Source organism: Arachis stenosperma, chromosome 2 (assembly GCF_014773155.1).
Source record: "Arachis stenosperma cultivar V10309 chromosome 2, arast.V10309.gnm1.PFL2, whole genome shotgun sequence".
NCBI classification, from domain to species: Eukaryota; Viridiplantae; Streptophyta; class Magnoliopsida; order Fabales; family Fabaceae; genus Arachis; species Arachis stenosperma.
In genome coordinates, this window is record NC_080378.1 from 119,494,758 (window position 1) to 119,507,283 (window position 12,526).

Sequence of the window (12,526 nt, forward strand, 5' to 3'; positions counted from 1 at the left end):
TGATATGATAGTATTGTTAATTAATGTTTCATATCATCAATATACTACTACTATTATTATTATTCAACCAGACACTATTAAAAAGTAGAATGTTAGACTAAAAATATAGAGTTTATAATTTAAAATTTATAATATATAATTTATAGTTTAAAATTTATTATTTTTATTTATATTGTGTTTTATTTTAAATTTAAATATACTGATTTTTAGGAAGACTAATTAAGTATTTTAAATGTAGAAAAGAAAAAAAATATGAGAATTAAATCTAAAAATGTGTATCTTGCATTTATTTATATAGGTCTTAATGATCATTGAACGAATAAAAATTGAATTTTATTAGTTATGCTAATAAATTATAATTTAAATGACATAATTTTTCCATATTTATTTAAAAAGTTATGGATTCGAATCAGTAAAAAAAATATTATATAATATAAAACACGTAAAAAAAACCTAATTGGTTAAAATAAAGTGGCTAGTGGTACTTTCTTGATCAATTCTTAATTATTGTTCTAATTTCTAATAAAAGTCAAATACATCTATTAGGATCTCTTCAAATTTACATTATTTAAAAAATGGGAGGATATGTATAGATAATTTAAGAGAATATATATATTCTCACACATGTCATACACTAAGTGGTACATGAATAGTACATATATTGAAGCTCATCTCATATATATCTAAGTATTATTGAAATGATTCAGCTTCCACACAAACATAGTGTGCTCTTCTTTTAATATATACGAAGCATAGTATGACAATACTTTATGCCATATAGCAAATAACATATTGACAACTAATCAAGCAAGTGAATGGGAAGAAAGTTGAATTGAAGAAAAAAAATTAACATAGACAAATTAAAGAGAAAAACAGTCCAAGATGGAGGCTTCTTCCTTCTTTCACAGATAGCCAAAAAAAGTGAAAAAGGGAACCAAGTAATAAAAGTTGGAAGAGCATATAAATATATAATAGGATTAATTAATATTTTTATTTGACGATATTCTCCAACTCAATAGGATATACTTATCCGTCGCAAATTAATGTTTTATTTTAAGATTTATTATCACTACAAGAGATACGTTGAATAGCGGCGATTTTTTTAAGAATTTGCAGCGATTTTTAACCGCTGTAAAACAAAATTTCAGCGGTTTCACAAATGTTACCTATTAGGTGGTTGTTCGGCGAAGGTGGAAGAAGAAGAAGAAGAAGACGGTGGTGGTTCTATGGTTCTAATGGAGACTCCGGAGAGTAATGATCGATGGTGGTGCTGCGTGGGTGGTCGCTAAGGCTGGATAAGGGGGAATGATTCAGACTTCAGAATTCTGGACTTCTGGTCGAGTGAGTAACGGGGCATTTAGAGAGCTCTCTTCTTGTTTTGATTTGGTGCTGTTGGAAAGCAAATCGCTGCTATCATGGCTCTTTTTGTAGTAGAGCCCAAATCGATATCATAATGGCCGCTATCTTATCAATTTACTGCAATTTAATAAACAACTGTTAATTAATCACTACTATCTTCTATGTTTATTGTAGTGTATTGACAATAAATTAACAATATTATTTACTTAAATGAATAAGTGCATTAATCAGTCGATTAATTTAAATTGTGCTAAAGGTCAATCAATTTTATAATTTATAGTCATTAATTAGTTATTATTAATATTTTTAATAATATAAAATTACATTTAATAATATATAATTATTTATTTTATTTTTTTATTAATTAAATAGTTTAATAAAATTGGTAACTCCATAGACATTCTCATAATTAAAATCCCACCTTTATTCACCATTGATTACATTAATTCTTGAAAACCTTATCTTTTTAAAAGCCATATAAGCGACAAATTCTATACTTATGCCTAAGGGTTTTGATTAAAGTGGTGAAGATAACAATCTTTTAGCGATTCTAAAGTAACAACATCTTTAAGGTTTAAAGATGAGATGCTTATCTATCTTTTTCTTAATTATTTAATTATTTAATGAATAATATTTTTATTATTATTATATAATGTATATTTTAATTAATTTGAACCCTTGTACCGCAACCTTTTCTTGCTTTCCGAAGATGAGAATGTTGGGCTTGCGAAAATCAAAGAAAGAAAAAGTTATTCTTTTGCAAAATGCATCACACAAAGCATAAAAAGTAGTGCTCTTTTGATATATGTTAGTGAAGATTTTGCTTTTTCCTTCTGATTTTTTTTTTTGAAAAAAAAAAGTTAATTCTACTTTGCACGAGCCTTACGCTATGGATCAAACTTTAATCAATGATATTTATCAAAATCAAAATATTTCTCAATAATATAGAATATGATGAATTCTTAAACTCACTTATATTATTGACATGCTATAGGATTCTATTATGAGATTAATTCATATGATCATTTCTATATTCTCTCACATATCAGCTATAGAAAAATTATTTATTTTGCCATCGTAATTCAACATATCACTATATATTATTATTTTATAGTATTATGTTATTACTTCTTTTAAAAATTTAAATTAATACCAACAAAAAAAAAATTTACATGATTATATTTTTAATACGTTCCTTTAAATTAAATAAAAATATCTTTTGTATTTGTTTAAATTTTTATATAAACGTTTTTTTTTTTTTGCTTTATGCTGCAATAATTTTTTCTTTTAGAATTATATTCAACCAGAATCGAATTTAACAAAAAACCTTTTTAGGTCTACTTAAATTTTTGTATAGTTTTTTTTTCTTTTTTTCTTTACTTTATGCTATTTTTTTCAAGGAGATAATAATAAAGATCAAACTTTAGACATTTTAATTACAAAAATTTTGATACTATATTATGATATTACTATTGTTAAATATTTAAATTAGTAAAAAAAGACAAATAATAATTATATCTCTACAAACATATAGTGTACTAATCTTAACCAAAAGTTATGCGTAAATCAACCTAAAATCAGTGATGCATTTCTTTATGAAGAATATACAATACCAGCTCTAGTGTTAGAATCTCCCAATGAAATAAATAATGTGCATTAATCTAGGGAAAGAATCGGAAGGGAAGAGATATTTGTTAATATCAATATAAAATTACACTTAAAAGAATTAATTGAACATTTAAAAATAATTTAAAAGAGTATGCTGTAGCACAGGTAAAGTTTGCTTGGTCTAGGACAGTTTACAGGACACATTTGGAATAAGTAAAAAGGATATACAGAGACAAATATTAAATCTTAACGATTAATCATCTATCTATCTATCTATGTATCTATGGAAATTTGTTAATTTGAAAGGAAAAAAGGTTTTTTTAATTAAAGAAAAAGTTTGAGAGAAAGAAAATCAAACAGATCGAATATGTTACATTTAAAATAGATAGGGTTTATGATCAATTAATGTAGGAAAACTAAAATAGGTAATGATATAAATAGGGTTTATGATCAATATAATTAAGGTCCATCAATTTGTGGATATATATTTTAATATAATAAACATTATATATTAATAGTATAGATTATAGATATAGATATTATAATTTAAAAATTGTAAATCCAATGAGAAATTAAATACTAATTAAAAAATCTGTCTATAACGACAGAAAAAAAAATTAATACTACCACTACAAAAAAAGAGTTAAAAATAGTATTTATATTATGACGGTTTTAAAAATCTGCCATAATATTTAGATATTGTGGTATTTTTTGTTGTTACCGTTAAGTGATTTGTTTTTTGTGGCGATTTGGATCATTACAGCAGTTCCAACTGCCATTATCTTCCATATATGTAAAAGTCCAATTCCAACCCTAATTTCAGAAACACTAAGTTGCTGCTGAAGATGCGTGCGTACACTACTGAAATAAATAATTCATATATAATATATATTAAAATATAAAATATATATTAAAAAAATAAATTAAATATTACACATATATAAATATATGATGATAACAGATTTAATACCTATTTTTTAATATACATATGCATAACATTTTTATATAAAATGTTTGTATAATTTAACATATAATAACTAATAAACGACTAATATCATCTACATCTGTATCTATATATATACACATACAATATGGTTAAATTAAACTAGTGCTGCTTTCTAATGAATGAGGCAGCTATGTTTGAGTGCGAACTCTCTGATTCAACCAACTTTCATTTGAGGCAAGAAATGATGACTTCTAATTCATTTCCCTAACTTGGAATGCATGCTGCTGCTTGTGTTTCTCCTTTGTATAACTATATTCCCAGAAACAGCAATACACACACGCACACATATATTATATAAAATAAAGAAAGAGAAGAGATTAAAATGGTGGTGCAAATATAATTGTTTATGCATGTATGCATAGGTAATGCCATGTACATAAATAATGGTTGTTTTGCAAATTAGAGAGCCAATAATTTTGTTTAATTAGCTAATATTTTGAAACTATTTTCTATTTTAAATATAAATCTTTTAAAAAATAAGTGTTTCGAAAATAATTTTACAACAAAAATTGACTAATGTTTAATAATTAACAAAGTTAATTTCTATATTTATTTTTAATACATTTTTATAACAAATATTATGAAAATTTTAAAATAATTACTGATATATCAGCCTTTAATTTATTTTTTCTTATTTTGTCCCATTTTTATTTTTTATATTATATACTTGTGCGTTCATTATTAGTGCGTGGCATAACTTTTTTTAATGCAATGTAATCAACAATCATACATAGTGATAATTACCATTTACTACAGTAGCAAGAGGTCCTGCCCATACCACTTTATAGATGCTACTTTTGGCATAACTTATTTCAAGAATGAATCACATTTTAAAATACAAAGATTAGATAAATATACATACTAATTACCCCTTTTAAGATTCAGTTATATTTAATTTAATATTTGATATTTAAAAAAAAAAAAACTAAACCCCTTTAATGTTAACGTAATAATATAATTCATTCAAACTTTGTATTTTATGAAATATAACAATTAATTTTTTTGTAAATATAACACAAATTTGGTAAATAGGGATATAAATGGATGTTAAATCACATCAAGCTTTCACCAAATTGAAAAAGAAAAAGTGTAATAATTTATGCTAGATAAAAATAAGGCGAAAACTCAGGTAAAGTCGACTTCACATGAAGTTGATATGTGAGAGTGAAGTTGATATGTGAGAGTCGTTAGATAAAAATTTAGTCAAATTAGTCAAATCATCTAATGATTTTCAAATATAAAATTTATGTGAAATCAACTGTAATTGAGTTTCTACCTAAAAATAAATGGATGTTAAGTCCTTTCTATTACAAAGATAATTTACTTACTTACACATGTAGTTACATAGTTATCAGAAAAAAAAAGGACATGCAATTTCTTTCATCCTAACCCTAGGAAATAAATGCCTGAGATCAATACATAGACATGATGAATAAAAAGCATTAGAAAAAAAAACCCTACAAACTAAAAGAGTAAATATTAAAAAAAGAAAAAAAGATTAGACACTAATCTTGACATTGATCTTGTAATCATTATTACAAATCCTGAATTTTGAAGAAAACTTTTCCGTCCACAGATTCAAGAAGTCCAATTTCATCCACGGATCCATGATCATCATGATCATCATTGCATTCATCATCATCAATGGAAATATTCAAATCTAAATCCAAAGAAACACAAGGACTTATCTCCTCCAAAGTAGCAACACCATCACCATAATCATTATTATTATTATGATTAGTGTTGTCTTCTCTTGATGAAGAACCTTCACAAGATTTTTGTCTTGTCAATGGAGAACAAGCCCTTGATCTTGAACTAAAACTCTCACAACTCAAAATGATGATAGCATCACAAAGTGAAACCTCTTCACCATTTGAATCTTCAACCTTTCCTCTCTCCATTGCTCTCTTGAAACCAAGTTGAGAGAAATAATCAGCTTGTTCAATGTCCTCAACAAGAAAAACCCTATGAGGGTTAGAACACACTGCTTCCCCGAATCGCGCAATGTAACTACAACTTGGATCTTCCCTTGATCTCTTGTTCCTGCAAGAATTGTTGTCCTCAATTGATGAATCAGCTCTTTTTGATGATGAAAAACTACTCATTGATATTGAGATGAAGTTTTCCTTTGATGAACCAAAAACAACCCTAGCCAATTCCATTGCTATCTTCTCTTTGGCTTCAAGATCAACACCTTGGAAGAACAACCATGTTTCTTCTTTCATCATCACATTGTTGTTGTTGTTATTTCCTTTCCTTCTTTGCCTTGTTCCGGAACGGCATTGCAAAATGGTGCTCGCGATTTCGGGTAGTATCTCTTTCTGCCATGGAACTTTGTTCTCCAAAGCATTGCAAAGGGTTTTTAGGTTCTCCAAGTTGAGCTCTTTGAATTTGTTGTTCACATACTCCATTGCTTCCATGACACCACTTGAAGAAGTGGAATTAGGGTTTGAAGAACTTGGATTTGATAATGGTGAGATAGTTAATGGACTATGATCTACAATTTCTTTGTTGCTAATGTAAACTCGCAAAGCGGGTTCATTATTATTCTGGTTGTGGTTCTGGCTGTGGCTGTGATTGCGGTTACTACCATTTTCTAGATTCCAAATATGATTGATACTGTTAGGATTTTGGTGGTGGTCATAAGAAAAAATACTAGAAGTATTGGATGAAGAAGGTGATGATAATGTGAAAGTTTGATCACAAATAGTGTAGGGTTGTTTTTGAGTTGCATTGTTCCAAGTTTTGGAAACCTCTCCCACTTGAACATCCTGTTAAAATAAATATATACATATATAAATCAAAAGTTATAATTAGGTGCAAAACTTTTACTATAATTAAAAAGTTATACAAATTAAAGAAAATTTTATACTAAGTAATAAGCCTATTTAATTACTTTTTACCATCATGGTCTAAAATATTGTAAAAGACAAAATAGTTAACTTAAGTTAATTACCATATTATAATGGTTAAATTGTGTTACTACTTTATAAGAATATTGCTAGGTAGGTGATATTAAAAATTAAAAAAAAAAAGCTAAATGTTATGGTGAAAATTTAGGTACAATCGACTTTACGTGAAGTCGACTTTACGTAAAGTTGATATCTGAGAGCCGTTAGATAAAAATTTAGTTAAATTAGTCAAATTATCTAACAGTTCTCAGGTATCAATTTCACGTGAAGTCAACTGCACCTGAGTTTTCACCAAATTTTATATATAATATAATATAATATAATATAATATAATATCAAATCAAATCAATGCTATAATGTGTGTTTTTTTTTTTCATGTGATGATGAAGTTAGAAGTTTGAGTTGTGATGAAATGAAGACCTGATGATTAGAAGAGGAGAGTCCTTTATTCTCATTCTTGTACTGTTGAAGCCATGGAGGAAGGAGAGAACTTGAAGAATCACTGTTACAAGTACTATTCATACTTTGCAAGCTTCGAACTTCGTTCTCAACTACCTTAGCTGAAGAAGAAGAAGGTTCCAAGAAGGTTCCAAGATCATTATTAATATCACCCCTCACTCCTCCTCCTCTTCCTTCTTGATCAAGTAATAGCCAGCTAGTTCTATTGTCAGCTTTAGAGTTTGTTATTGCTTGATTTTGTAGACCACTATGATGAGGAAAAAAGAGAAGAATAATAAGAAAGAAAGAAAGAAGATAATAATGATGATAAGATTATTGTTATCAAATTAGTGTAGTGCCTTCATTTATTTTTCCCACTTCCTAAAGTCATTTTGAATAGTAACAACGAAAATGGAAAAAAAGTTGACCAATCCAAAAGAGAAAAACACATTGTCACAATATAATGTTATAATTTGAGAAGAAAAAAAAAAAGAAAAAAAAGGAAAAATTCTTTTCTAGGAAATTCTAAATTTCTAATCAAATAAGATAGGAACAGCATGATGACTGACACATGATACTAGTTTTAGACATGAAAATTGAAATGAAAAAACTTTCAACCAGAGTTTTTTTTTTTTTTGCCATTGTTTTTTTCCTACAATAAAGAAAGTAGTTGAAAAGTAGAGAGAAAAAAGACTTAGATATAGAAGAAATTTTTTTATATTTATATTATATATGTACCAACTACCATGTACTCAACATCTATCATTTTTTTTATTTTAAAAAGATTAATTTTGGAAAATGAGATGGACAATGGAAAAGATTATTGAACCAAATTATACAAATTATAAAATTCTATTTAAAGAGACAACTATATATATAATATATGGTTAAAACTCACGTGTGAAGTTAATATTTGAAAACCGTTAAATAAAAATTTAGTTAAATCAGTCAAATCATTTAACAACTCTCAAGTATCAACTTTACGTAAAGTTGACTGCAACTGAGTTTCTACTATAACGATGTAAAAGAAAAAGATAAAACTTAATAATATCTAACTTTACCAAACATCATTATTACCTGTCAGTGATGAGGCTCAAACTCAAGCTTCCAGCAGGGACTGTAATGGGGTGAAGACCCCAAAGATTCTCCATTGATGGATGTCCATTTTTGCATCTCATATAAGCTTGGAAAGTTGCAATACCCATCAACCAAAACCTTCCATTATTATTATTATTATTACTCACCATCTTTGCAATCTCCATTATCATGTGATCCACAGGGCTATAACAAACCCTACTACTCATTCCTTGGTCTCTATAATAATCAAAAACCCATTTGAGATCTCCAAGATACAAAACACACCCTTTATTGCTATCATTGTTATTGTTATTAACAAGACTCCTATTAAGCTCTTCAATCTTTTGTTCAACCTCTAATCTTGAAAGATTTGAGAAGGAAGAAAGAGAAAGAGGTAGAAACTTGATACCTCTAAGGGATTCACTAACTTGTCCTTTCTCAAACTTCTCCATCACCCTTCTAACTACACTTTCAAGAGTTTTCACACACTCACCAACAATCACGGTTGTTCTTCTTCTTTGACTCACCAAATTATCTATCACACTTGAAACATCTTCATCTCTTACCGGATCCAACACTACCTTGTTGTTGTTGTTGTTGTTGTTGTCATCTCCATCACTTTTATGATCCTTTGACTTGTTGTTATTCTTGTTGTTGGTGTTGTTGTTTTGAGAGCATATTTCTAAAGAAACAGCTTGTTCTACATTGCTCTTGACTTGTGTGCTAGAAAACCCTGCTTCTTTCATAACCCTACTAACACTAGGGTCATCCAAGATTGAGATTATGAGTTGTTCAAGCTCAATCTTCACGGCCAACAACGGTTGTTGTTGGTTCTCAATGGATCCGCGTCGCTGGTGAGCTTGTGCGCGCTTGAAAGCAGCTACCATGGCGTTTGAAATCGAAGGACACTGAGAGTGGTGGGGGTGGTGATGGTTACCCAACATGGGGCTTGAGGTTGAAGCCGGCAACCTATTCAGTGCAACGTTGAAGCAGAGCTCCAACGCCTTGCACTGAAGAGGGTGCGAATGAGACTGGAGACAAGCTGTTCTTAATAAACCATTAGAATCTGAAAGCATAGTGTTCGCCACGTGAAGTGGCGTCACTTGAGCATGGCCGCGACGCTTTGCAAGCGTCACGGCCTGCTTCACTATGCTTGCAGCTTCTGGGGTTAGACCTTGTTGCACAGAACAACTTCCTGTTCTCATCTCCAAAAAGAATCTATCTATTTAGAAATGAAAAACGTTTTCATAAACTAAAAGGAGGATCTTAAGACCAAGAGAGATCGATCAAACTAACTATGGTGGTTTCGAATTTGGTGATGGATAAGAAAAATAGTGTAATAGTAAAGAGTTTATTATTTAGTTTGAGGTGGTGGTGTTAATTTTGATTGGGAAAACGAAGATATATAAGGAAAAAGGAAGAAGAGTGTAGGAGTATGGGGAACTTTATATTGAAGAATGAAAGTGTTGGTTGGTATCCGATATCTATAGTTGGGAACTTCGGAAGCTAGGTCTTTTTTTTTTTTTTGAGGTTTCTCTATATATCCCTATGGCTATATAGTCTCTAATAATTATAATAATAATAATATTATAAATGGTGGATGAGTATAATTCAATAATTATTCCTTCCACGAAGAAGCCTTGTTTTTGTTTTGTACCTTGTCTCTAGAATATATGAATGAACAAAGATGATGGTTTGGTCTAAAAGACTAAGAAAGAGAGATAACAACTACCAACGAGAGAAAGAGAAAAGGAGAAGATGAAAAAAGAGGTGTGAAATTTATAGAGGATAGTATTTACATATTTAAGTTATTATATATTAAAAAATTAACTCATTGAGTTGGATTAATCAAATTGTCAAATTATTCGCCTATTTAAATAAATATTAAAAAATTTAAATTTTACCTTGTATATAATAACTGAGACTAATTTTATGATAAATTTAATTTATTAAATTGAGAGATATTATAAAAATAAATATTAAAATATTAATTTAAATTTAATAAGGTTTAATTATTTTGTTAATCTCTATAGTTTCACAAAATTTTTAATTAGATCTCTATATTTTTTTTAATTTGGTTCTTGCACTAAATTTTTTTTCAATTGAGTCCTTACTTTTTTTTTTCCTTTTATTTGAGTCTTTGCACTAATTTTTTTTAGTTGGGTTCCTATACAATTAAACCAATTATTACTAAGAGGAACCTAATAAAAAAAATTAGTGTAAGGACCCAATTAAAAGGAAAAAAAAAATAACGACCTAATTAAAAATTTTGCGAAACTATAAGAACCAATAGAGTAATTAAACTATTTAATAATAAATAATGTGTATGATAAATAAAAGTATATTGTAGTCAAAGTTATCCAATATACATATATATATATATATATATATATATATATATATATATATATATATATATCCGAAAATGTGACACTAATTTAAGTATGTAAATAATATTTTTTTAGTATTTGTTTAAGTTATTTTTCAATAAGTGATGAGGGTGTGAATAAAGAAAAATTGAAATAATGGAACACTAAAATTGAGGAGAAGAGTGGTGTGTGGATGTGCTTTTCTTGTTGGGGAGGTAAAATGGGGGTCCAAAGTGGATCTTGTTGTAGAAAGTGGATTGCATGTGCTGACAAGCAGAGACTAATATGCATCAGTATCAAAGGCAAACTCAGCTTTGCTCACTCACTCACTCTTCTTTCTTTCTTTCTCTTTCATGCACACTCATTCACCAAATTTCGTAAAAAAGTTTTGGTATGTGTAAGTGGGGGCACTTTCTCTTTTATGCATAGTTGTGTTAAGTGTTAACAAATAAATATTTATTTGTTTATTTTCATCATATGTGTGGGAAGGAAGTTAAGTCATGCAAGGTGCACTAACGATTAAGTAATCTACTCTTCTTCATTGACCCAAAAGAAAATAATCTTTTTATTCTTTTTTGGTCATTAGGTAGGTGTTAAGTAATCTTCAAACCAATAATAATAATAATTGTTGAGTGTAACTCAATATGAATGCAAACTTTTTATGAAGTGATAAAATAGTCTTTGAAGATCTCTTCATCACTAACAAAATAATTTACGACAATTATTGGATATTTAATTTGTCCAACATATTTAAAATATTACTTCTCTTTATTATCAATTAACCCAATTAAAAAATACATTACCAACAAATTTATAGACGAATTTTTTGTTTTTTACTTATGAATTTGTGTTCATCAATAAATTGATCGATAAATTTCCAATAATATTTTTATCTATGAATTTTTTGTTAACAATAATGTTAGAGAGACAAAAGAAAGCCAAAATTTATCTTATTTAGCATTAATTAATTGTCACAATAATTAATGATAATTAATGAATACTAAATAAAGCAAGTTATCGCTGTTTTTGACTAATTTTCTTTGGTTACCAAACATTTTTCTTTTGTTAAATAATTTCTGTATTTTTTTTTTTACAAAATAGCTTGTGTATTACAGTTAAGGATGTGATAAATAATTTCATAATAAAGTATAATCGACAATTTAATGAAAAATAATCTTTAATTTATGTCAAACAAATAATTATCTTTTTATTGCTAGTAATTTATTTTTCAACAAAACTATCTTTCAAATGTTATATTTAGTATTCTCCCCCCCCCCCCCCTCTTTTTTTTTTTTATAGGATTTCAATTTTTTCACTAATTAATAAGTAATACTATATTACAATAATCAAATTAATTATGAAGCACTACTCAACAAGTGGAAGTGGATCCAAAACAGCTTAAAGAGAAAATATTCATAAACTATAATAATAATAGTAAAAATAAAACCTAAAGTTAATAAAGTATGGCGCTCCTTGTAGCTACCATATATTCCTATTAGAGAGAGAAAGAGAAGAAAGGAAACATCTTTTTCATGGGAGTCTGCCAAAAACCGAGGACCTGAAAAGAGGAGAGGGGTCTCTAATTCTCTATGGTCTTATAATCTTATATGTTGGTGAAGGAATCGGGAACTGTGTACTATTTTCTTCCTTCCGGACCCAAAGACAAGCAAGGGAATAAAGTGTTCTTGTTTGGGTCCCTTCTTTACTTTGGATTTTATTAAATATCCAAATTCTAATTAAACTATATATAATGGATC

General features: G+C 28.2%; 1 protein-coding gene across 1 annotated transcript; it reads right to left on the reverse strand.

The window, feature by feature from the left end:
• Nucleotides 1–5,250: 5,250 nt before the first annotated feature.
• Nucleotides 5,251–9,804, reverse strand: LOC130958786 (protein SMAX1-LIKE 3). The gene is made up of 3 exons (XM_057885242.1): nucleotides 8,401–9,804; nucleotides 7,306–7,591; nucleotides 5,251–6,744 (listed from the first exon to the last, which is right to left on the reverse strand). Exons 1-3 carry the CDS (start codon nucleotides 9,603–9,605, stop codon nucleotides 5,509–5,511), a joined length of 2,727 nt encoding a protein of 908 aa, XP_057741225.1. The 5' UTR covers nucleotides 9,606–9,804; the 3' UTR covers nucleotides 5,251–5,508.
• Nucleotides 9,805–12,526: the final 2,722 nt, after the last annotated feature.